Below are 23,299 nucleotides of genomic sequence, written 5' to 3' on the forward strand. Positions count from 1 at the left end.
TTTGTGTTCAATTCAGATGTCATCATCTCATTTGTTGAGGATCACAATCAGAGGTTGTTGATCCACCAGGGGCATTGGGTTTTGTTACAGTCGCTCGCTACAGCCAAGAATAGAAATATATACCGACCAGGACCAGTACAATGATGAGAAATACAAAATATAGGAAAGAGTATAAAATAAAAGGTTTTTAAAACTATGTGCCTTGTAATGCATTATATAAAAAAGCCAAGTTGAATGTGTAAAAATACAGTACAAAATACAGTACAACGGAAGATATATATATTAAGAATATATATATATATATACCTACATATTTTCAAAATTAAAAGTTTATTTCATTCATCAACCAAACAAAACAATTTAAAGGAACAGTATATGTCAAATCTTGAATGACAAGGAGCAGAAAGAATAAATCAATTAACATAGCAAAAAATTAAATACAATTACAAATTTAAATAGCTGCAGGCCCACACAGCCCAGGAGCATTTTGAAGGTAGGCTGTGTTTTTTTTCTGTTGTCTTTTAGGCTTGAAGAAGTTGTCACCAGTTACTTCAATTGTATTGTATTTGGATGCAACACTGGTTACCCTTGAATCCTCAAAAGTGTTTTGTGGACTCAAACACTTCACCCAACCCTCCATCGGCACAGTGCTGAGTAGATAATGAGTGAATGTTTTGGTGAACATCGATAACGGGTATATTCGATCCATTCTGGGTGCCACCAAAACTTTTTATCTGCAATAACCAGTGGAGCATAGAAGTGCGGGAGTGAAGCAACAGCAGCCTCGCACTCCTGTACAAGAGGTGGCGCTGTCGGCACCTTGGACACCGGTTGCTCTCCTCCGGGCTGCAGAGAAGCAGAGTGTGGGCACGAAGCACTTTGACTGTTCTGCTGTCGTATCGTCGCCGTCGACCAATCACACTCCTGCAAACCCAGACACCGCCAAGATCAGATTGAGAGTCGCGCTGCTGTAGCAAGTGGCTAACTCACACAGAGGAGGCTAACGAGCAACTTGCTAGCCTGCGAAGTGCACCGGTAAGTCGCTCCCATCGACTTGTGGCTCGCTGTCAATCCGCTTCAAAAACAAAGTTCTCCATTTTAAAGACATGTTTTATTAAGCGGTCTTCTAAAGCTGCTCCTGAGGACTTTGTATCCCGTGAACAGGAGTTTGATCGAAGCTCATTCAGCTGGTGTTCTCGGTGACAGCTGTGGATTAGCTCGCCGGCTAGCTGCTAGCGTAGCGCTTGTTGGCTAACAAAGCACCGGTGCTCGAGGCTTTTCAAACCGAAACATCCAGTCGCTAAAATAACAAACGAAGCGTTGCTAACTAGCAGAGTAGCAGCTCTACAACACTGCACCTTAACTATAATGTATTTCTCGGATAAGCTGCTAATGTACTCTATGGGTAGCTGAGACGAATGTAGTCATTAAGGGGGGCTTTTAGTTTAGTGTAATGCTCCACGGTGATTATGACTGGTTATCGTCTGATATGTAAAACTATATTTATTTTTCAAAACTATTCTCATCACAAACACTCTGTATTGTGGAACCACATGAGATTACAGGTCAGCGCCACTTATAATAAACGAACAAACGTTATTACATTTACAGAATGTAAATATTCAGGTTAGTTTGTTTAATATTGATATTGATGTGGTGATTGATGTATTCAGGTTTTGCTGAATGTAAACTCTTGGTGCTGTTATGTTGGTCGCTGACTAGTTGCGAGGTGATAAGTATGTGACAACAAAATGTCAGTGATTGTCAATAACATAAGAAAATAAAACAATAATTAGCTTCTAGTAACAGGCATTTCAGAAGTTGTTTCCATACTATATTTTCTGTTAGTTTTAGATATAGATGATCACCATTCACAGTAGGAGCAAAGCACATTATGTTTGTGTTTGTTGCCTTCATGTATTTCCGTGGTCCATCTTTCTTCAATTGAAAACGAAGACTTTTTTTAATTCAGCTTCCACAAACGACCAACAGGCAGAATCGCCGCTTCATACCGATCAACATCACAACACAGAAACCTGGGGAGACAACAAACCCAGGAGTTAAATACTCATCACTAATAAAATACTCTGCACTTCGAATTAAGGGAAAAAGAACTTCGACTTGACTTAGTTTGTTTCCTGTTCAGAAGGGATTTAGACCTCCTCTTCCTCCATTCTCAAATGCCAACAACAACAGCCGTCGAAGAAACGGGGGAGTGCACTCGTAAGTGCACAGAATTACTATTTTCGCTTTATCCTCTCTGGTACTCGCACACACGTTTCTTACATGTTCACCCACACTCCAGTTTGTCAGGAATTCGTAGCGTGCAACCTGCAAATGCTGTATTTTTGAACGGGAATCCTTTCCAAAACGTGCAGAAGCTAACGAGCTAGCTAGCTGTGAGTGAGCTGAATGCAACGCTAGCGGTAACAGTTAGCTAGCTGCATTCAACAAAAGCTTGTTCACTGCTGCTCTGGGACCAACTGGGTGTTGTTACTACTCAGTGCATCCTCGTTGTCTGGAACCGAGTGGAACGATCACTTATTAGCGGGTCTTTTTGGTGTAGGAAAGTTGTAACGTTTGCTTGACCCGTGGAAGTTCGACGATGCCTCTCCGGAGGACGTGCTCGGTACCTGAAGTAGGCCTCCTGCACACTTAGCGGAGAAAAGTTGTGGCCATCGATGGGTTGTTAAATGTGGATTTCGGCTGTCACGCTGCAGTCAGACTTCTTTCTCAAAGCCTCATTTGTTTGAGCTTTTTATAAAAATACGCACATTTCAAGTTATTTTTAATCCTATAAGAGGAATATCCGGTCACTCAAGCTAACGACTGTGATGTAGCTTCGTACAATGTGCTGGCTGCAAGCACTTACAATGGGCCTTAGTGCAGAAATAAGTTCAGGTTAATTGCATAACAAATGTATTTGATGAATGTATTTAAACACATTATTGTGCAGACAAATGTAATGGTTTTTAGCTTTTTTTTTGGTAAATTAACCAGAGTCATTATTCAGAAGTTTGTCCTCTGTGTGTCTCCAGGGGTCTGAAGAGTGAAGCTTAAAAGGGACATTTTCTTTTCGGATTGAATCTCAACTCCTCCGGTCCCTTGGGATCATGGCAAAAGATGTAAGTAATCTAACACATTGTTTTTTACTGGAAGACAGTTTTGCACGTTGTTTCACTTTGCAGTTACTGTAGCTGATATTAGCTGATGGTGTAGTGGTTATTTTGCTGCAATATTCCTATGTTTATACTCCTGGTTTCTTTTTTTTCAAATCTGGACTCATGAATCATCTGTAACTTGTTGAATTTTAGATCGTCTTTCGTTCATGTCCTATGCAGGCTGGTTTGATTGAAACAAACGGAGAGCTGAAGGTTTTCATCGATCAGAATATGAGCCCAAGCAAAGGTACAAATTATGAATAATTGTCATCTACATAGAAAGTGTAAAAAGTATTTTCTTTAGATAACATGAACTCAAGCACAAGGAACCAATATGTCCCCATGTGTAGTCCTATGTGCTATTAGTAGGCCGATAGAGGGCAATGGAGTTTCAATCATGAGCTCTACTCATTACTGGTCTTCTTGTGTCTTCTATCAGGTGTCCTATCTTTGGTTACTGTCCAGCCCACAGCTGCCCCTGTGGCCAAACAGCTGCTACCCAAAACACTCGGGCCATCCAACGTGAACATCACGGCACACATGCAACATGTGCCACACATGGTGAGTGATGCTCGACAAACGTCTGGCTTTTGTGCTTTCACAACCAGATTTGTGGGAGAGTTTACAGAACTTCTAAATAGTTATACAAGATTCAGCTTTCTAAATGGTCAGTTACCTGCCGAATCATTTGTGTATGCATGTGCATGCTGGGCTTCTCTACTGTGTCTTACTGTTCTGTAAGCCCCCTCCATTATCATTGTGAGGTGACCGGGCGGGGGGTAGGTGGAGGCAGTTGATCCTAAGCCTATCAACTCTACAGTCAGCAGGATTACACCCATCATCCCATTATACTGTAGATATGTAATATATACATAACGTCAATCAGCTTAGATATCACCTGAGTGATGGAATCGATTCCCAATCTTTTCAATACTTTAAAGCATGTCTCGAATTGATTTGGTCTTACTATGGTCATGACTAGTAATTATTATTCAATAAATATCTCTCAAATACTAAATTTATATTTTTCCTGATGCGAGGGACCCCCATTCACGTTTACTTATCTCTTCAGTAAAACTTTATTTACATGATACATTTTATTACACATAGCTGGTGTCAAAATTACCTTCCTTATTTGCAAAGACTTGATTATACTGAATTTTGGAGAAGAACTAAGTTTATGCCGACAGCCTCACAAGTCTTGTCCAAGGAGATGTGGCCAAGTCTCCTTCATGTCAGCAGCACATTTACTCCTTCTTGTCCTTCTATGTCCTCTGCAGGTAATTGGCACACCTCAGCGGCCCACGGTATCAAACACCATTTTGGTAAACAGTCCACATACACCAAGTTCACAGTTCCTCACTCAGAGTCAACCATCAGACGCCTCTCCATGGTCATCGGGGTAAGTCCTCAAAAGGATCCTCAATTTTATGAATCAAGGGTATTGTCGAGCTCAGTCAGGAATACGTTTTTATAGCATGTGTAAAGTCTGATATTCCATTTCAAAAAGGAAATGCATACATTTTGACATGATAATCATTGTGCTTCTATGGGGGGGACTTTTCTGTCTGCAGTAAGCGTGGTAAGAAAGGAGAAAAGAATGGGAAGGGCTTGAGGCATTTCTCCATGAAAGTGTGTGAGAAGGTGCAGAAGAAAGGAGTCACCACCTACAATGAGGTTGCAGATGAACTGGTGGCAGAATTCAGCTCTGCAGATAATCATATGTCACCCAACGACTCGGTGAGTGTGGCATGACATTTTTTTTTAAAACCGTACAAATCTAAATTGTATACTGACATGTTTGGTAAAGGGTCTGATGAAGCCAGATATTTTACAACTTAAATGATTTCGAATTCATGTTAATATTAAGAATCTTGTGTTTTTTTTCTCCTTTTAGCACGTGTATGACCAGAAGAACATTCGGCGGCGTGTGTATGATGCACTCAATGTGCTTATGGCCATGAACATTATCTCTAAAGAGAAGAAAGAAATTAAGTGGATTGGCCTTCCCACCAACTCGGCACAGGAGTGCCAAAACCTAGAGGTAGAAAAACCCTGAAGACTGTTGTTTTAATAGCTTGTATTGGGGATGTTAACTCTCAATCATGTATTTTATCAATCGTAATAATTTATTTCATATTAACTGTAGGTGGAAAGACAAAGGCGGCTGGAGAGGATTAAGCAGAAACAATCACAACTTCAGGAGCTCATACTGCAGGTGGGGAAGAGTTGAATGCTTCTCTGTGTGTGTTGTGGCTGATCATCACTTACAGCAACTATAGCTCTGAGGCCAGCTTAAATGTAACTACGTCTCAATGCCGCAGAAGCTATGGAGAAAGCATGTGAGCTCTACAATAACTGAAACTGGCCTTTATGTGTTCCTATACCTGTTTCTGCTGTGAAGGAAACATTGAGCAAGTTAAATAAAATAATGCCTCCCCATTTCCTCATAGCAGTTATGCATGCAAAAATGTATATGTTTACTTAGGGTATAAAATGAATGCATTGCAAAGCTTGATAATGTCCTGTGTGTATGACAATCTGTGAATTCTGTGCTAAGCTACAAACTATTTACTTGATGGACTTCCTTTACATTGCTGGTGAATGTATCCAGCTAAAGAATGTTTTGTTAATAATGTAAAATGTGGTATCACAGAAAGCCACCACTCTGTTTAGCGTCATCAAAGTTTTCACCTTTTCTTTGATCTTATCTTAATAGCAAATAGCGTTTAAGAACCTGGTTCAACGGAACAGACAAACAGAGCAGCAGGCCAACAGACCTCCACCTCCCAACTCCATCATCCACCTTCCATTTATTATTGTCAACACCAGCAAGAAAACTGTCATTGACTGCAGCATCTCCAACGACAAGTACGTCATCTTCTGCATTTTTATTAAACAAATTATAAATTGTTCTTCCAAAGTTTCTAACTAACATGTCAGGATCCGGTGCAGGTTCAAGGGTGTGACGCCGGTGGGTTTCTGTCTTTAGAGATAGACCTGACATAACAATGTTTGCTGTTGCTTCATTGTAGAGCGGTTTGCAGTGCTTTTGCTTGGTCATTCTCACTTGTTCCCATCATCAGTATCAGGAGAAATCTTACTGTGTGGTTGGCCCGTCACCTCGTCATAGTGGAAGCTGTAGCTGTGTGTGTTTATTTGATGGTCACAAACTACCCATGCTTAAGAGTCCATTTGTATGTAATTACAACTGTTTTGCACTGACCCTACTCCTAAAAACATAATGGATTTTTCCAAAATGCACATTTATCACAAACAAAATTTATACTGACAAAGTTAACAAGATCAGATATATTGCATCTCTGGTATTTTCCATTGTTTGAAATACACAATTTACTCCTTGAAACACATAAATAGCATTCTCATATCTTTCTCTCTTTCTCATCTGCAGGTTTGAGTATTTGTTCAACTTCGACAGCATGTTTGAGATCCATGATGACATCGAGGTGCTGAAGCGAATGGGCATGGCCTGTGGTTTGGAGGTGGGAAAGTGTTCTCCAGAGGATCTGAAGGTCGCACGAAACTTGGTGCCCAAAGCTCTGGAGCCCTACGTTATAGGTCAGTGCCACAGCTTGTTTCCCAGAGACATTTCAATAGTTGGCTCTAAAGATTTCGGGATTTACAGATTTTTGCAATAACCGCGGTTTCATCACTGCAAGAATTGTGAAAACTACGGTATCTAACTATGATGTCTTGCCTCTCGGGTGTCACGTAATTTGTGTGTGCGCTTGTGTCTGTATTACCAAGAGGGAGTTGAAGTAACATCCTTATTTCCACCAACGCTGGCCAAAAAACTCATCGGAGGAGTTCTCAGTGAGAGAATAAATCCATGTTTACTTTCAGTTTCTGTACAGCTCCGAAGGAGCAGCTGACATGCTGTCACACACACACTCACTCTCTCTCTCTCTCTCTCTCTCTCTCTCTCCCTATTAACCATTATAAATGTAGTCGAGAGTTTAATTCACCTATACTGAGAGGTAGTAGGATAAGGACATGTAGAATGTGGCTTTATCCAGGGCAATCAAGGTTTATTTTTTCACAACTAATTCGTTGTGAACTAGTTGTGAAAAAATAAACAGAACAACTTTCTTTGGCGCGGCTTCAAAATAAAATTCCTAAATAGATACACTGCTCATGATGACAGGAAACAAAAAAATTAATAACCAACATTCCACAATAAAGCAACTTAATAAAATGGCTAAAATAAATATTTTTTTAAAAGGCTAATGTTACACTATAAGAACTAACTGGATATAGTTGATAAATATCGATATTAATATTAATAAATATTTTTACGATATTGGCTATATATAACTTGTCGTGTGTCTTTCCTTCCATAATATAAAATATCTTGGAAACCGTGATAATTCCTCATATCGTGACATCCCTAGTTGGTTCTATATCCTGTAAACATACTGAAAAGGATTACCTAACAATGACCGGCATTGTAAGTTGAAAGATTTTAATTTGATGAAAACGTGTGTGAAAATCCTCTGATGACCTTGAAATAATGAAGATAGTGCAGTTGTAAGTTAAGAAGTCGAGTCTTTACTTGTTGGAGATAAATGTCTGTTGGGGAGTTGATACATTTTGGCTTCACTTCTAGATAGTAGGAGGAAGTGGAGACACATCTTCTGTCTTTATTCACTTTATGATCGTGATGTGTTCACTAACAGTGGGTCCTCATTGTAACAGTGGTGTGACTTCAGCAGCATGATCAATTCAGGTATCATCAAATTCATATTTCAGTAGGTTGATGTATTTTCTCTTTTCTCAGAGATGGCAAAGGGTCCCATTAGTAATGTCTACATCACTGGAGGATCCTCAGCGAATGGAGCTCGTTACCCTGCAAGCAGGTGAGAAGGTTAACATGTAAAGCAACCAACACATGTGACAGAAATCACTTTGTCGTACTCACCACGCTCCTGTATCACCGTGTCCACCATTCACTTGTTTTCTAACTGAACAATAATATCCTCCTCCTCGTAGTGATGGCTGCACCGACGGCACTATGGCCTCCAGCTCAAATGACTCTCACTACAGCGGCTCTCGTGTGGAGACTCCAGTGTCGTACATGGGGGATGACGACGACGAGGATGAGTACGACGAGAACGACGACGAAGACTAATCCTGTCTTTAGACCGGCGCTCCAACAAGCACAGTCCCTCAAACCACCTTCACCGTGGGAATCTAGTCCCCCTGTTTGTGTGCGCTTCTTCCACCTTTCCCCCTGCTCCCCATGCCTGTATTTCTGTCTGGCTTTTCAGGGGTGTAGATGAAATATTGAACAGAGGTGTGTGTGCGTGTGTTTTCGTACCCATCTTTTTTAATCCTGTGCACATGCACTACAGCTCTGGGGGTGGTGTCGTCCAAGGGAACTGTGGTCTGTGGCCCTGCCACCACACTGAAGTCTTTGTATGTCTAATCTACTTCTCAATAAGCCATCCCACTAAAAACAACCCTCTGTAAAATCTACTGCTGTTGGAGAATGTAAAATGTACTTGTTGGAATATATATTCCTATTATGTTCCAATTACATATAGCAGACATGATGATCAAAATGTTCCTCGATGGCCAAAGTGTCTGCTTAGCGCTTGTTAGAGCAGCACCATGGACTCTGAATGGCCTGACACAGTTGCCATGTCATCTCAGGATGGGGCTCCATCGGATGTGTCGATACCTTTTTTTTGTTTTATGTTCTGGGCAATAATTTGAAATAGTTTCTTATCCCCCATTGTGTTGGGCCGACTTCCTTCTGTTCTATAGGCAGCTGCTTTCCTGATCTTGTTTGCTAGTTATGTTTATATATATTTTTTGTATCTCTGGAGTTGATGAATTCTCCATCCCCACCCTGTTAACGCCTTGGTAGTGTTTACAAAAATTATGGCACCAGCAAGGTCAGAACTTTCATAACCCAGGCTCCTGATAGGTGAATAAGCTTTGTTTGTTAATTACGTACATGAGTCCTACAACGATTGTAGCTTATAGTATCCTTTAGAGGCCAGTGGTAAGAGATAAAAAAATATTGATGTAACAAAATGTGTGGTTGTGTAGGTCTTGGTGTGTTTCTTCAAAGATCTCTTTTAAAACTGAGCAACACATGTACTGACTTCCAAATACCTTTTCTGTAATCTAATATAAGTTTGCAAATTAAATATAGATTGTTTTAATAAGTTTGTTTCTATAATGTACAGTATGTAGGTTTGTTGCAGCCAAAAGTTCACCTACAGTTTGTGTCACGCCTGGAACAACATCACGTTTTCTGTAAAGACACCTCGTACCTCAAAGTATTCTTTTCTTTCTGTACCGTCTGAACCATGTAGCCTTCCTGTAAGTTCCAGTAGTAGTTGCTCTTTAAACAAACCGTCTGAGAAGATCTGTTTTAAGAGGCTCAAATGGTTTGAGAGCCTCTTCATCAAAAGCACATGGCTGCACGGTGGCACACAGACATGTGCAGGGGAAAGGTGGGTTTGAGGAGGCGTCTGCCCGTCAGAGGAAATCCTCATTAGCGTGCTCTAAACTCCAGAAGAGGGAGATTTGTCTGAGGTGAGAACGATTCATTATTTTCTCCTTTACTTGCATACTGTTGGTATTTATTTTAAGCTAGAGCTGTTACATGATTATTTGCATTTACCTTTAGTACAGACATGGATACAGAAGTGTAACTGCTGCCAATGACACTGCCCTACTTTGATCAAGTGTGTCCAAATGTTTTTGACATGGAGAACAGACAAGGGCCAAAATGTAGCACACCCTGTTAGCACTTGAGTCGATGTCAACAGGGCATGAGAAGTGTAATACTGCAGCCGCAGAACACGTCCGTGCATTTCGCTTTAAATCAATTTTGCTTGTAAAACTTGCACAATTTAAAGCATGGGGACAGATTTTTATCACATTTAACTTTGAGGAAGGTTCAAATGATTATACTTGCAGATCTTGGGCTGTAAAGCTCAGTGGTGGATGACTTGCTTGTGTTTCTTGACTGAAACTCATGCAAGTCCACTGTGCAACTGCTGAATATACCATGACCTGGATGAGTGGAAATTTATTGATATACATAGATATTTTTGTTTTGGAGCCGGTCATCCTGATCCTCCTCTCTGCTCCAGGTGAGTAGCTACATCACGTCCTAAAAGCTGAACACTCGGTTTAGACTAGGAAGAAAAAGGTGTCTCTGGTTCTGCTCCATCGAGTTTCACCTTTTTTTTTAACTCCATTGAGCGCCTGCCATGGTAGGAATGCAAGGATAAAAAACTGTTGTTCCATTTAACAAATTTGTCCATTTTGTGACAAATTTAGCTGAAGTTAATGAGTCAAATGAAATGGATGTTCTCTAAAGAAATTAGGAAGTATAAATTTGGAAGTAAAGGTTTTGTACTTTAGGAGACATCCTCTTTATTTGTCGGGCAGCTAAAGCCATAAAGCATTGGATGTTCTTAGACACTATTTCTTTGCAGCCGATGTCGGGTTATCCTTTCAATGGACCTGCGAGAACGTCAGTGGAAGCATTTGAATTTTTTTTAAACTTTTTCTTTAAAATTCCTGCTTTTCAGAACACCTATGCTTTCAAATATGTCTGCTTAATTTTTTGTTAGCAGGATTAGGCAAAAAAAACACTTGACAGATTAACACACAACTTGGTGTGAAAGATGTGGCGTCTGTCCGGTAACAGCCCAATTGTGGTATCGATCTGGATCCGGGGGTGAATCCAAGAATTTCGTATCTGATTTCCCAGGGAACAAGTTATGTATTTTGATGATTCTAGTCTAATGAAATGTTAAATATTACCACCATTTGGTATCTTCATAGAAAACCTCGTTAAATCTATTGATTTACTGTTGGACTCAAACTGGATTTTTCCACGTCTTTATTTTTATTATGCACCAATGACATGACTGATTATATGAAAACTAATTGCCAGGTGGTTAATGGTGAAACCTCAGCTGTAGATACTCAGTGTTCCTCTGTTCTGGCAGGTGCTCCGCACACTTTGTCTGGGGCATTAGGGTGTTAATGGATTACTGAAAGGTGTTGACTCAAGTGGTTGTGTGTGAGACTGAGGGTGGTACAGTGCTCAAACTGTGCCTGGATCTCCTTCAGACACCACTCTCCAGTCCCCCCTTGTCTCTCCTTGTTTCTGCCACTGTTCTGTGATCAGTTTTCCTCTTTCCTCGCCCTGGCTTTGTACTTCTCTCCGCCTCATCCCTTCACATTAGAGAGCAGCATTTCTTCTCTGGCTCCAATGTCTCCTCTCTGTATCGCCTAACAGTCACATACCCTCAGCATGGATATCGGAGGTCTGACCACAGTGGTCGCAAATTCTGCGTACATCAATGCCCGTGGAAGCATCGATGGCTCCAACCCTGCAGCAGCTCGGGAGAAGAAGTACCATTCCCGCCTCAAACTGCCCCACATAACCGTGTGCGAGGACCTGAGGGATACCCTGGATTTGGCCTTTGACTCGGCCTGTGTGGAACAACCCATCGGCAAACGCCTCTTTAGGGAGTTCTTGGATGCAAATCAAGAGTATCACGGTGCTTGTCGTTTGTGGAAAGACATCGAGGGCTATGACCTGGCCGAGGATTCTGACAGGGCGAAGAAGGCCTCAAAGATTGTCCAGCGTTACATGGACCCCTCTGCCAAACACTACTGCCCCTTCCTGTCTGAGGACATCATAGCGAAGGTGAAGGAGGACCAGGGGTCTGTACGGGATGATTTGTTCGTTGCAGCGCTGGCCAGGATGATGGACTACCTGCGGGAGGCCCCCTACACTTTCTTCCTGGAGAGCCTGTACCTGAAGAGGTTCTTGCAGTGGAAGTGGCTGGAGATGCAGCCCATGGACGCAGACTGGTTCCTGGACTTCCGCGTGCTGGGGAAAGGAGGGTTTGGGGAGGTGTCGGCCTGTCAGATGAAAGCCACGGGGAAACTTTATGCCTGTAAGAAACTCAACAAGAAGAGGCTGAAGAAGAGGAAAGGCTTTGAGGTGAGAGAACAAACCTGATTCATGATGTTGGCCTTTTGTATTAGGCCAAGATAGATTTATTCATATAAGCCTTTTTAAATCAAATACACACAGTAGTGTTTCAAAAGAAAAGGGCTGCTCTAATGTTATTGTTATTTATCTTAATTGTGACCATGTTTAACAAGTTATTAAAATATCCTGTCATTGAACCATTGTTTTAACTCATAAATACAGTGAGGTAGAGACATGTAATTAAAGTATGGCCGATTAAAATAATGAACAAAAAAGAAACAGTGAAAGGACCTTAAGCCTAATGTAAAGAGAAAAAATAATTTCAACCCATATGAGGCAAAGCTTTATTCATAGCACATTTAATTCCAGGTCGAAGAAAAATGTGCTGCACAAGCTACTGTGGTTGTAACCAGAAATAATTTAGAAATTAAGAGAAATATTAGAGATATAAAAACACAAATTTTAAGTATGAATAAATAAATAATAAAATAATATTAGCTTGAATTTATACAGCTCCTTTCAAGAGACCAAAGGACGCTTATCCTATAAGATTAGATAGAATAATAATTAGATAAATAAAATAAGACACGTTAAATAGTAAGTTAAAACCAGACTACTGAAAGTTGCAGATAAAAATGTATTTTTTCAGTTTCGCTTTTTGAGGCATCTCTAATTCGAAGAAGTTTGATAAAGAAGCAACATCTAATGACTTAATAATGAAAAGGGAATTAAAAAGTAAATCAAATGGAGTCAGTTTAAACACAAGTTAAATTCAGAGATTTAATTTACCATAAAGATACAAATCTGTATATGGTTGTGCATGTTATCCATGTTGCATGTGCACAGTGACAATACCAGTCCGACATTAATAAATCTATGTAAATATCTACACATTGGGCTTCAAAAGCGCTGCTCTTTTAACTGCTCTTTATTGTGCAGGTGTTTAAGTGTCTGTTTGTTTCTGAAAAAGTGTCCCACACTGATGGAGCTGCACTGGTGCTAATCACCTTTGTCCCAGCAGCCTCTGTCTCGTTTGGCTTGAGCCTGCAGTATTAAACACTGAGACGGGGATAGAGTGATTACTGGGAGCTTTAGTGAAAAGCTCTTCTGAATGGAACTCCTTGGCACAGTTACATCTTGCCCTTGACATGTCTGAGGTCATTCTTTGAAATGTATTTTGTCAACGACACGAAAGCGCCGCGCACAGTTTGCTTCAGCTCGCTGAAAGAAAAAACACTTTTCCAGTTTTTTTCCCTCTCGTGCATTATCCCTCAAACGTGTCTCTCTGACCTCTCTCCTGTAGGGTGCGATGGTGGAGAAGAGGATTCTTGAGAAGGTTCACAGTCCCTTCATTGTGTCATTGGCGTACGCCTTCCAGACAAAGGAGGAGCTTTGTCTGGTCATGACCATCATGAATGGAGGAGACCTCAAGTAACTTCACACTCTCACATAGGCTCATTGATGAAAGAGTGACGGCACTTCACTTTTCTTTCCTCTTTGCATTATTTGCAGCCTCACACTCATGCGTCACAAAGTCGGCTGTGACAGCAGCCATTAGAATATTTGACAAGCTGGAACATGAACCATAATTCAACTAACAGTGGCATTACAGTGGGATGAATTAAATGTACTAATATTCACATGTGTGTATTATCAATCGCTGTATCTCAGATCATTGACTTTATTTAAAGATGGACTGCTCCCAAAAGTGAAGCCCAAGCTTCTCAATCGCCACCTGGTGGCTGACTGCAGTACAGGTCATAAATTCGGACTCCTCCATATTAATGGATCCATCTAAAAGGTCAAAAGTTGGACAGTCACTTTAGACAGTTCTTATCACACTGATGTTTTTATGTTAACAGTGTTTATGTTGCTAATTAGTTTGGTTTTACATATGCGATGCAATAAAAAAGGGGTTAAAATGTCATGATTGACAGCTGAGACTGACTCAGGATTGGTCAAATGCATTTATCGGTATCCCTACTGAGGGTTAATCCGCTGATCAACACTGTGCGGACAGCATTTCAGCTTCATTTCTGGATACTGGGGGGAGGCGGAGACACGTCTTCCTTCTTTATTTACAGTCAATGAGACTTGGGTGCATGTGACATCATGTGTGGTTGAGACAGCATGTCAAATAAAGATTTCAATGACATTCAGGAGTATAGGTCAGTTGCTGTAGAGACACTGGACTTCAGGTAAACATGTATCCTCGGCAGATGGTCATTTCATGAGAGGAATAACCCGCAGTGGTCCATCTTATAAAGCACCATTCACTTAAATACACATCAAGTAAACTAAGTGAGATCTGTTGACTTAAAAATCTAACAATAGGATCCTCAAATGTAAAAGGCGCAAAGCCCATAGTGGCAAATGTATTCAGATGACATGTTTTTCTATAAGGGTCTGACCTGTTCTGTCCCTGTGCCAGGTACCACATCTACCTGGTGGATGAGAACAACCCGGGCTTTGATGAGCCCAGAGCCTGTTTTTACACAGCTCAGATCATCCAGGGTATGGAGCACCTGCACCAGAAGAGAATCATCTACAGAGATCTGAAACCAGAAAACGTGCTGCTTGATAATGATGGTAATCATGTTCCTCACTGAAAAAAAAAAAAGCCCTCATCCTTGTGTAATTATTGGCTGATGAAGATTCCTTTACGTTGTCGAACAGGGAACGTGCGTATCTCTGACCTGGGTCTCGCTGTGGAGCTAAAAGAAGGAAAAACATTGACCAAAGGTTACGCTGGGACACCAGGTGAGTCTCATCTGTGTCTAGTGAGTAAAACACGTCATATTCAAAGGTGTAGTCTCACGGCAAACTGATCAGAGCATACATTTCGTTTGTCAGTGATTTACGCTGATTCTTGCAGGGTACATGTCTCCAGAGATGCTGAAAGGAGAAAAGTATGACACCTCGGTGGACTACTACACTCTGGGGGTGACGTTGTTTGAGTTCATGGCGGCCAAGAACCCGTTCAGGAACAGGGGGGAGAAAGTCAGTCTCCCTTTATTACCTATTATTACATTACATTAACATTTTGAGCAGATTTGTTTCAGGGAGCGCATCCAGGATATATAAAAAACAAAAACATTCTTTTACATGGTTAGAAAGATGTTGCGTTTTGGGAAAATGTTATGAACCTCTAAACAATAATGCAGAATTTAATTTAGGAGAAACAGGCATTTGTAGAGTGCTAATATCTATGAACCACTGAAATTGTATGTATCTAATCTTAATAGATTGCATTAAATGCAACATGGTGATGAAGTGGCCAATCAGATCTCAGTATACGCTCTCAGAAAACACAAAAGGATGTGTCATGGCTCAGGGAAGACTCCGTTACATTTTGGAGAAGAACATTTCTGTGTATTTTTACCTGATCTCAATATGCGCTCTCCAAATCCACTTTTACTGTGTCTGTGAGATAAACTGGAGGATGAGATGTTGGTCTCTTCTTCAGGTCGACCGTGAGGAGATGAAGGAGCGTGTGCTGACGCGGGTGGTGGACTATCCGGAGAATTTCAGTGCGAATGCGAAGTCGCTCTGTGAAGGGCTGCTGGCCAAACAGGTGGATGAGAGGATGGGTTTTAAGAACGGAAGTTGTGACGAGATAAGAGCTCACCCATTTTTTCAGGACATCAACTGGAGGAAACTGAACGCAGGTATCATCATTTTCTTTTTGCTTTCTTATCTTGCTCAGGGTTGAACATACATTTAATAATTTTTGCACTAATATCAAAGTTATTCCGACTTTAAACGCTTTTCTTTGAGCATTTAAATTGTTTATATCCATATCTCTAACCCTGACCCTTGCCTCTTCAGGTATCCTCCCTCCTCCTTTTGTCCCTGACCCTAAAGTGGTGTACGCTAAAAGCCTGGACGACGTCGGAGCGTTCTCCTCGGTGAAGGGAGTGGCCTTGGATGATCCCGATAAAACCTTTTTCGATGAGTTTTCCTCTGGCAACATCGCCATCCCGTGGCAGGAGGAGATGATCGACATGGGTATTTATGGAGAACTCAACCTCTGGGGCCCTGAGGGCAGCATCCCAAACGACCTCCGCAGGGAGTCCATACTAGAGCAGCCAAAGTCTTCGACCTGCTGCGTATCGTAGAGTCATTGTAACACGTTGAAATTACATCAGTGTACAGACTCAAACATTCAGGGCACACACACGTCTATTCTGAATTTTGTGAATCGCAGAATAAAAACGGTTTAAACCTAACTTTTTATTAAGGGCATAAGCAGAAAACACAGAGCGGAGGTGAACTTGACATTTTTTGACATTATACCCTCAATTGTCTCTATTCTCCCTCCCTCACACACTTTCTTCACCTTCATTTCTCTTTCTCCCCTCACCATGTGGTTGTATGTGCATGATTTACATTATTATTAAGCTTTTAGATTTAAAAATGCATTTTTTTTATCTCATATTTTGGAGCCGGGATGCGATACCTCTGGTGCTCAGCGACTGTCACATGTTTCACAGTATGCTTTCTATAGTATGCTTTCTATGGTAAGGGCTTATTTTTCTTCTTTTCCTTAATCACAGCTATTTTAAATTGATGACAAGAAAGAGGGAAATGTTTACAATAAATCCATTTATTTTTTAAATCAAATTATTGAACAAATGTATGAAAAAGTACTGGCGAATAAAATAGTTCATGAAAACTTGAGTCAGGAAGTTCATTTTGTTTCAGTGTGACAACAAACAAAAACTCTATCTAGGAATGTCATTAAAACCTTTTCTTTCTTTTTTCAAACACCTAATTTCGAACTTTTTGGAAAACTCAGGCTCCTGTCACTCCTTCGCTGTAGCCTGGTAGATCCTCACCTCCTGCTGTGGGAGCTCGGAGAGCAGCGTCGTGTTAAAACTGCTCTCAAAGCGCTCGCTGAACCTCAGGTCTGACTGGAACCGGATCTTATTGGCCCAAAGCAGCGTCGTTTGACTTCCTGGTTGGCAAAAGTAATGCATGGTCTGCAGCAGCTCCTCCAGGGAGTCGTGGTGATAGACGACGTCTGCCGCGAGCACGTAGTCGTAGTGGTAGGAGAGATGGGGGAAGTCCCGCTCCAGGTGCTGACCCCAGGTGAGGGCCGCCACCTGAGGGGTGTAGCGGGAGCGGCCCCTGGTGTTTCGCAGAAGGTTAAAAGTCAGATTAGGCAAGATGTCCGGCAGGTCGGTGGCTGTCACCCAAGCCCCTGGACAAGAGAAGAGATAAACACACAGCTGAGGAAAAGGTTGGCCGATACGGAAACAACGAAAGGATTTTATTTTACCCATGAGTTGGCACTTAAATCATAATGCACATGCTAACATTATATCGAAGTAGCATGTGAGGTCTTTCCACACTAACTGTATGTTGAAGGACGAATCTGATGATTTAATGTTTCATTGTCAAAAATTCAAAACCATCGATGCCATCAAGTTTCTCCTTTTTAGCCCGTTCCTCATAAAACACCTTCTTGTGTCATTTAACTTTATTGTTGTCTGTTGAAGTGACCTCACTAATGCCAGCCAGCTGAAGTCTACAAATTGATCCACGCCTGAACATAGTCCCAAACCAGTGCTGTTTTACTCCAGTGCCTGGCTGTATCAGTAAACCACTGAGCCTTTTTGTCTAGAGAAATTACACTATACATTATTTAACTCTTTATTTTGTATGTGCTCAGTGGGAACCATTGGAACTGGGGCAGAGAACCAATGGACTTAAGTCTAGTTTTTATATCTACATGGCATTCATTTATATTTGACTTCTGCCAAGGACTTTATATTCTCGTCTGTGTTTGTTAGTTTGCATGATTACGCAAAAACTGCTAAAACCAATAATTAACCACTGAAGACAACATTTGATTTTTGGTGCAGCTCTATCCTACAGGTTCAAATTTCTTGATGAATACATCAGGCATGTTAATAGGACTGATATAAGTACAATTTATTTAAGATCCCTCAAAAAATCTGGATCTGGCGAATTTTAGTGGGACATGGTGGTGAACTCCACTGACTTGTTATTAAATACACAAGTGAGTGACCAAAAAAAGAAAAGAAATGTTAACGTGTAGCAGCTCAGAGGCCAGTATAAGGATTTGTAAAGCTTATTTATATACTATTATAATAAATATTATATTAATATAATATTATATCATATACTATATTCTAATATATTAAATATGTGGTTTTATAAGTGTTGAATATTAAAGGCCGTCTGGAAAAGTAGTAGAACGAGGGAAACTGAAAGTTTGCTGGCTGCATGTAAATGGCAAATTTTATTATGAATTATGGAAACTGCTGGATTTGTCTAAAAATGTCAAGGACCTGACCTTATTATGTTATGATTTGTCTTTTAAAAATGAACGGAATTGAATACCTTTTATTTTAGTTCATCTTTTAGCCATGGATTTTGTGAAGCACTTTGTAACCTTTTTCGAATAAGTAACAAATAAAGTTATTATATAATCATTATAAAACTTAAATTCCACTTTGAGTTTATCACAATATTGCATGACCTCAAAGACCTTTGTATCACGGACAGGAGCGGCTGACTATTTAATGAAAGAGAAGACGTACAGGTTGGTCTTTAAACTCTTATTCTGTTTGGAAAGTCACAGACGCTCACATTGAAGTGCTTGTGAATTATTGTTCATAAATTCATGGATTTCTTTTGACAGACAAACGAGGAGAAAACAGATCTGAAGAAATACATGAATTGCTTTTGACTGAAAAGATGTTTTATTTGATGGGGATGAATGAACTTGTGTTTCCACTGCATGCATAATAAAGGACCCAAAAGGATGAGAGCATTATTCAAATGATCACATTGTTCATCCAGACATCTTTTAAAATCTCTATACAGTCACTGGCTTGTTTGCAGTGTGAGAGATGTGGTGTGGGGTAATGGTCATGGTCGTCAGACAAAGAATCTCAATGTTTTGAAATGATCCCTCATGTTCCCTCCACTTTCTCCCCCAGACCAAATGTTGCTTTTGCACAAAAGATGAATAGATGAATGTAAAGAATTCGGTGCATAGTCATGCACCAGAGGGAATTAACCTGATAAGGTTTTCATTCACTATTATCGTTGGATAACAGCTCTTTTGACAAATTCAGCCTCATTACATACACATTCCAACGATAATAGTGAATTTTGTGTCAGATTTATTTGTATTTTTTATTTAGGAAATATGGTTGTGTTTGTGATTCTCGAGGAATAGTCACAATTTTTTGGAGTGCTCCAAAAATCCCAAACACAACCATATTTCCACAGATGGAAGACCCTTCTCCACTTCTTCTCATTGTATCAAAGTGAAGCCAAAATGTAAGGGGGCCACCATCTTACACAGGCGGTGCCATTTGGAGCCAGTCTGCAGCGTAGTGAGCAGGAAGTGGAGCCATCCCACTCCATGTGTATCGAGGTCCCACCGATACACATGCTGGACCAATCACGAGTCAGTCTCAGCTGTCATTCATGACAGTTCACTCTGTTTTTATAGCATCAAATTATTAAGTGAAACCAAAAGCTGTGATTGTGAATGTGTGTTTTGAATATTAGGCAATATCTCTCTATACAGTAAACCATAATGTGTGACTCAGCTGCAGACTTACCCAGCAGACTTGCCAGTATCGAGAGTAAACCAGTCCCGGCTCCGATCTCCAGCACAGCTTTGTCCATCAGGTTCACTTGACTCCGGTTATTTTCCAGGAACTGGCACACAGCGACAGCCTGCAGAGCAAAGTCTCATCATGACACCGGTTGCGACCATGTAAGTGAATGAGAGCTAACACATCATCGTTGTGGAGCGTATACCCCGGGCCAGATCAGAGCGCCATAACTATCTATTGATTCGCGGATGCTGATGTCATGACCCGCAAAATGAAAGGACTCCTTCCCCAGAGCGTAGTAAACACTCGGTTCCCAGATGTTCCTCCGGTCCAAAGCCTCTCCGGCCATCACTTTTTGGTCTGTGAGTCCTGTGAAGCAGGAAGAGGTAAAGTGACGGTTATACAAAGCCACACCCGAAAAACCAAAGAAAAATGATTAAAAAAAAAAAACGGTTTATTCCTACTTGACCTTCATCTGTCGTTTCCTGCTTGGTTTGTAGTTTCACGTCCTCGATCTCGTCATTTTCCTCCGTCTGGTTTCCAGGAGTCTTCTGTCGAAAAGGTTTGGAGATTTTGGACAATTTCTCCATGAGCAATAAATACAACTGAAAAAGAACATTTGTATTAACCCTTGCAGTAATTGGATGACACCTGCTCCTCAGAAATGTCTCAAATTAGCCTGTAGTCCCAGTGCATACAGGACATTTGAGCCAAACCATATCATATTGCCATGATTTTCTGTGGGTTTCATAATCCCTGTGGAATGAATATTAATGGCTTTGGTACTTGATATGACTTTTCTTTTAAGGACTGTCAGCAACTCAACATATTCACTGAATTATCTCAACACCTACAACATTCTTGATATAAAATATATATTATTTTGTCTTTTGAGATGTTATTGCATTTAACAACGCTAATACACAAAATTCTCAACTCCCCATTTAACACATTCACAGGGTCAGTGACAGATTAACCAGATAAGAGGGGAGGAGAAAAATATCTCTAAACTTTAAAAACCACAGCCAGCAACTATAATTCTTCTCTCTGTCTATAGCTAGTATTGGTCTCTCATTTAAAATGTTTTGGTGTATCACAATACTGTGTATTACTAAAATATATTAAAAGAGGAACTATGAAAGCAATTCACAAGTCCATTATTCCATAGACAATTTTCTTTTTCTATTTCTGTTTCATTGCTGATAATAGACTTCTCCACGTAGGTTTTCGTTTGGCGTTATCTAGCAAAATGGTGAGCATAGTAAACCCTATGATTGACACATGCCTTACTGACATGAGCATGTTAGCATTGTTAGAATGAGAATGTCGACGAAAGCATGTGGCTCAAATCAGCCTGAGCATCATGGGAGAGAGATTTATAGCATCGCTGCAAATTGTGTTATTGGAAATATGTTCCGACTTTAGGCTTCATTCTCTGAGATTAATAATTAATTTTAAAATGTAGTTTATCTTCTGTACTTTTTTAAAAAGAATGAATATAGGCATACAAAATAAAAATATATAATGACACATCTGCCCAAACAGAAAGTCAAGCACCAACTGGGGGATCTGCTAAAATAGTCTTTTAGTTATTTTCTTCAATTTGACGTCACACTATTTTTTCCAGCATTTGAATAATCAAAAAAATTTGCTCCTTTGCTGCCAGTGTTTATCTTTGTGTTTATTTTTAGTGAGCTCTGATTTATGTGTTTATGATCGGTTCAGTAAAGATTGGACTTGGATCAGAGTCGACTGAATGACCCTGCACTCTGTTCTGGAGCCCAGAAACACAGCTGGTTAAACCCTGAGGTCAACACGCTGCATACAGAGAAAAACAGGACACACCCCAGGTGCACTTCACAGTCTGCTGCACCTACACTCAAAAATGTGAAATGTGAATGTGATAAAAGCGCTTGATTTTATCGAAAAATCTTTTGTTTTGAAATAAGTTAAAGTGATTTTTTCTTTTATTCTTCTAATTTGATTAAAAAGTCAACAACCAAACCAAAAATAGGTGTGAACCTACCCGTCTGAACCAGGTCTCCTCTTAGCCCCTCGTCTCGTTGTGCGCTCACGTCTCTGTTGTGTTCTTGTGTTTATAGAGAGGCATCGTGGATGACACACCCCTGAGCCCGGCGCTGGTCTGTGGGGTCACTGGCTGCCGGATTATAAGAGACAGAAGCAAACAAACAGATTTCTAAAGGTCTGACAGTTAGAGAGACACAACAAAGACCCCTCCCAACACTTAACCTCCACCCTTACTGTCAGCTTGTGTATTAAAGTCTATACAGTACTTCAGCTGTAAAATCAAATCAGTTTCCTTTACTCTGAGGAATAATTCAACAACATCTGTGAGGCGCTTCTTATTATTCCCTTCTTTGGTTCATTATAGACCAGACATCTGGCGGCACAGGCAGGAGCTCCAGGTATAGGGAGACACACAAACATTTGACAAAAAATGTATTCACATGAGCCTGCAGAGCTGTATGAGGTCTGTCAGGGACGTGTGGAATGGAGGTGTTGCCACCTGGCAAGCTCAGAGGAAAACAATTTTTTGTTTTGTTTTTTACAACAAGTCTATCAGCAGCAGGATGAGGAAACTGTTATCCACCGGCAGGTATAATTAAATCTAAACCTGAGTCCTTGGTGAAAGATTTGATTCATAGCAATGTATTTGAAGTCTATGTCAATAACTGTATAAAATTTTGAAATAAAGCTGGAATCAAAACCGATATAGCTTACCGGCACATTGTTTCTCTGTCCAATTGGCAGGGACAGGGATATTGTTTTTCTCTGCGTATTCAAATGCCAGTTCACGGCACTTAACTGGAGCAAGGCCATGGAACTGGTCAGCTAGTTGTTTTCAACTAGCTGACCAGTTATTTCAACTAGCTGACCAGTGGGGGTGTCTCACATTGCCCGATGTCTGACATTACCCCGCTCTCCCCTAACTGAGTATTATAAATATACTCACTTCTTTTTTTATGATAATAAGAAGCCGGCAGACTGGATTAATTGAGGATTGTCTCATCTTCTGGTTTTCATCCCTCCCAATGTTTAATTAATGCCCCCCCCCCTATCACTTTCACACATTCCTGCAGCGTGACAAGAGACGGAGCAACATATGCTAACTCACTGCATCAGTAAAGAGGGAACAGACTGATTCTCCAACAGGGACGCAGATACTTACAATCCAGTCACTAATTAGACAGTTTTCACTTGACCAAATGACCGTACGTGCAGAAAGTCAGTCTGTTCACTGAACATCAAGATGAAAGTTCCTCTGTAAACACTGATAAACTCACAAATAACTTCAGGGGTTCATTCTTAAAGACTTATTGCTATCAGGGATGTAGCACTGGATAGGCTAACCTCTTTTATGTCAATTACGTCCTGTTCTGTTGGAAGATGCCTTCTCCTCCCGTGCACTTGTCTTTTTTGGGGTCCGTTTTGGGTTCCCCTCTTATTTAACATACTTTACATGCTACTCCAGGGGCAAAGTCTGCAAAATCATAACACAGATTTTCATTGCCATGCAGATG

General features: G+C 40.6%; 3 protein-coding genes across 7 annotated transcripts; 2 read left to right on the top strand and 1 right to left on the bottom strand.

Annotated features, from left to right (window-relative positions):
- The first annotated feature begins 873 nt into the window (after window positions 1–873).
- On the top strand, window positions 874–9,355 carry tfdp1a (transcription factor Dp-1, a). Of its 4 annotated transcripts, none has more exons than XM_062403110.1 (12): window positions 874–1,035; window positions 3,039–3,125; window positions 3,315–3,408; window positions 3,601–3,722; window positions 4,442–4,563; window positions 4,736–4,901; window positions 5,059–5,205; window positions 5,311–5,379; window positions 5,881–6,032; window positions 6,574–6,740; window positions 7,960–8,038; window positions 8,172–9,355. In XM_062403110.1, the coding sequence occupies exons 2-12, from the start codon at window positions 3,114–3,116 to the stop codon at window positions 8,308–8,310; spliced, it is 1,269 nt and encodes a 422-aa protein (XP_062259094.1). In that variant the 5' UTR covers window positions 874–1,035; window positions 3,039–3,113; the 3' UTR covers window positions 8,311–9,355. The 4 variants fall into 4 exon arrangements, with proteins under 4 accessions (XP_062259094.1, XP_062259096.1, XP_062259093.1 ...); XM_062403112.1 differs by having other exon boundaries at window positions 876–1,035; window positions 3,342–3,408; XM_062403109.1 differs by lacking the exon at window positions 874–1,035 and adding an exon at window positions 2,074–2,223.
- Window positions 9,356–11,258: 1,903 nt separating this feature from the next.
- On the top strand, window positions 11,259–16,800 carry LOC133967732 (rhodopsin kinase GRK1-like). Its single transcript, XM_062403363.1, has 7 exons — window positions 11,259–12,165; window positions 13,460–13,587; window positions 14,588–14,745; window positions 14,833–14,916; window positions 15,032–15,156; window positions 15,623–15,824; window positions 15,985–16,800. Exons 1-7 carry the CDS (start codon window positions 11,467–11,469, stop codon window positions 16,272–16,274), a joined length of 1,686 nt encoding a protein of 561 aa, XP_062259347.1. The 5' UTR covers window positions 11,259–11,466; the 3' UTR covers window positions 16,275–16,800.
- On the bottom strand, window positions 16,743–22,365 carry mettl21cb (methyltransferase 21C, AARS1 lysine b). Of its 2 annotated transcripts, none has more exons than XM_062403365.1 (5): window positions 21,784–22,365; window positions 20,227–20,308; window positions 19,963–20,126; window positions 19,761–19,878; window positions 16,743–17,359 (listed from the first exon to the last, which is right to left on the bottom strand). In XM_062403365.1, the coding sequence occupies exons 3-5, from the start codon at window positions 20,104–20,106 to the stop codon at window positions 16,962–16,964; spliced, it is 660 nt and encodes a 219-aa protein (XP_062259349.1). In that variant the 5' UTR covers window positions 20,107–20,126; window positions 20,227–20,308; window positions 21,784–22,365; the 3' UTR covers window positions 16,743–16,961. The 2 variants fall into 2 exon arrangements, with proteins under 2 accessions (XP_062259349.1, XP_062259348.1); XM_062403364.1 differs by having other exon boundaries at window positions 20,227–20,362.
- Between the last annotated feature and the right edge of the window lie 934 nt (window positions 22,366–23,299).

Source organism: Platichthys flesus, chromosome 13 (genome assembly GCF_949316205.1).
Source record: "Platichthys flesus chromosome 13, fPlaFle2.1, whole genome shotgun sequence".
Taxonomy (NCBI): Eukaryota; Metazoa; Chordata; class Actinopteri; order Pleuronectiformes; family Pleuronectidae; genus Platichthys; species Platichthys flesus.

Bases quoted from the DNA above. Each gene is read 5' to 3' on its own strand.
- tfdp1a (XM_062403110.1), top strand. The intron at 6,033-6,573 runs GTACGTCATCTT...TCTCATCTGCAG, and splicing joins TGCAGCATCTCCAACGACAA to GTTTGAGTATTTGTTCAACT. The intron at 6,741-7,959 runs GTCAGTGCCACA...CTCTTTTCTCAG, and splicing joins TCTGGAGCCCTACGTTATAG to AGATGGCAAAGGGTCCCATT.
- LOC133967732 (XM_062403363.1), top strand. From the start codon at position 11,467: ATGGATATCGGAGGTCTGACCACAGTGGTCGCAAATTCTGCGTACATC. The intron at 14,917-15,031 runs GTGAGTCTCATC...TGATTCTTGCAG, and splicing joins AGGTTACGCTGGGACACCAG to GGTACATGTCTCCAGAGATG. The intron at 15,825-15,984 runs GTATCATCATTT...TTGCCTCTTCAG, and splicing joins CTGGAGGAAACTGAACGCAG to GTATCCTCCCTCCTCCTTTT.
- mettl21cb (XM_062403364.1), bottom strand. From the start codon at position 20,347: ATGGAGAAATTGTCCAAAATCTCCAAACCTTTTCGACAGAAGACTCCT. The intron at 19,879-19,962 runs GTATACGCTCCA...TTTGCTCTGCAG, and splicing joins GCGCTCTGATCTGGCCCGGG to GCTGTCGCTGTGTGCCAGTT. The intron at 17,360-19,760 runs GTAAGTCTGCAG...TCTCTTGTCCAG, and splicing joins GATACTGGCAAGTCTGCTGG to GGGCTTGGGTGACAGCCACC.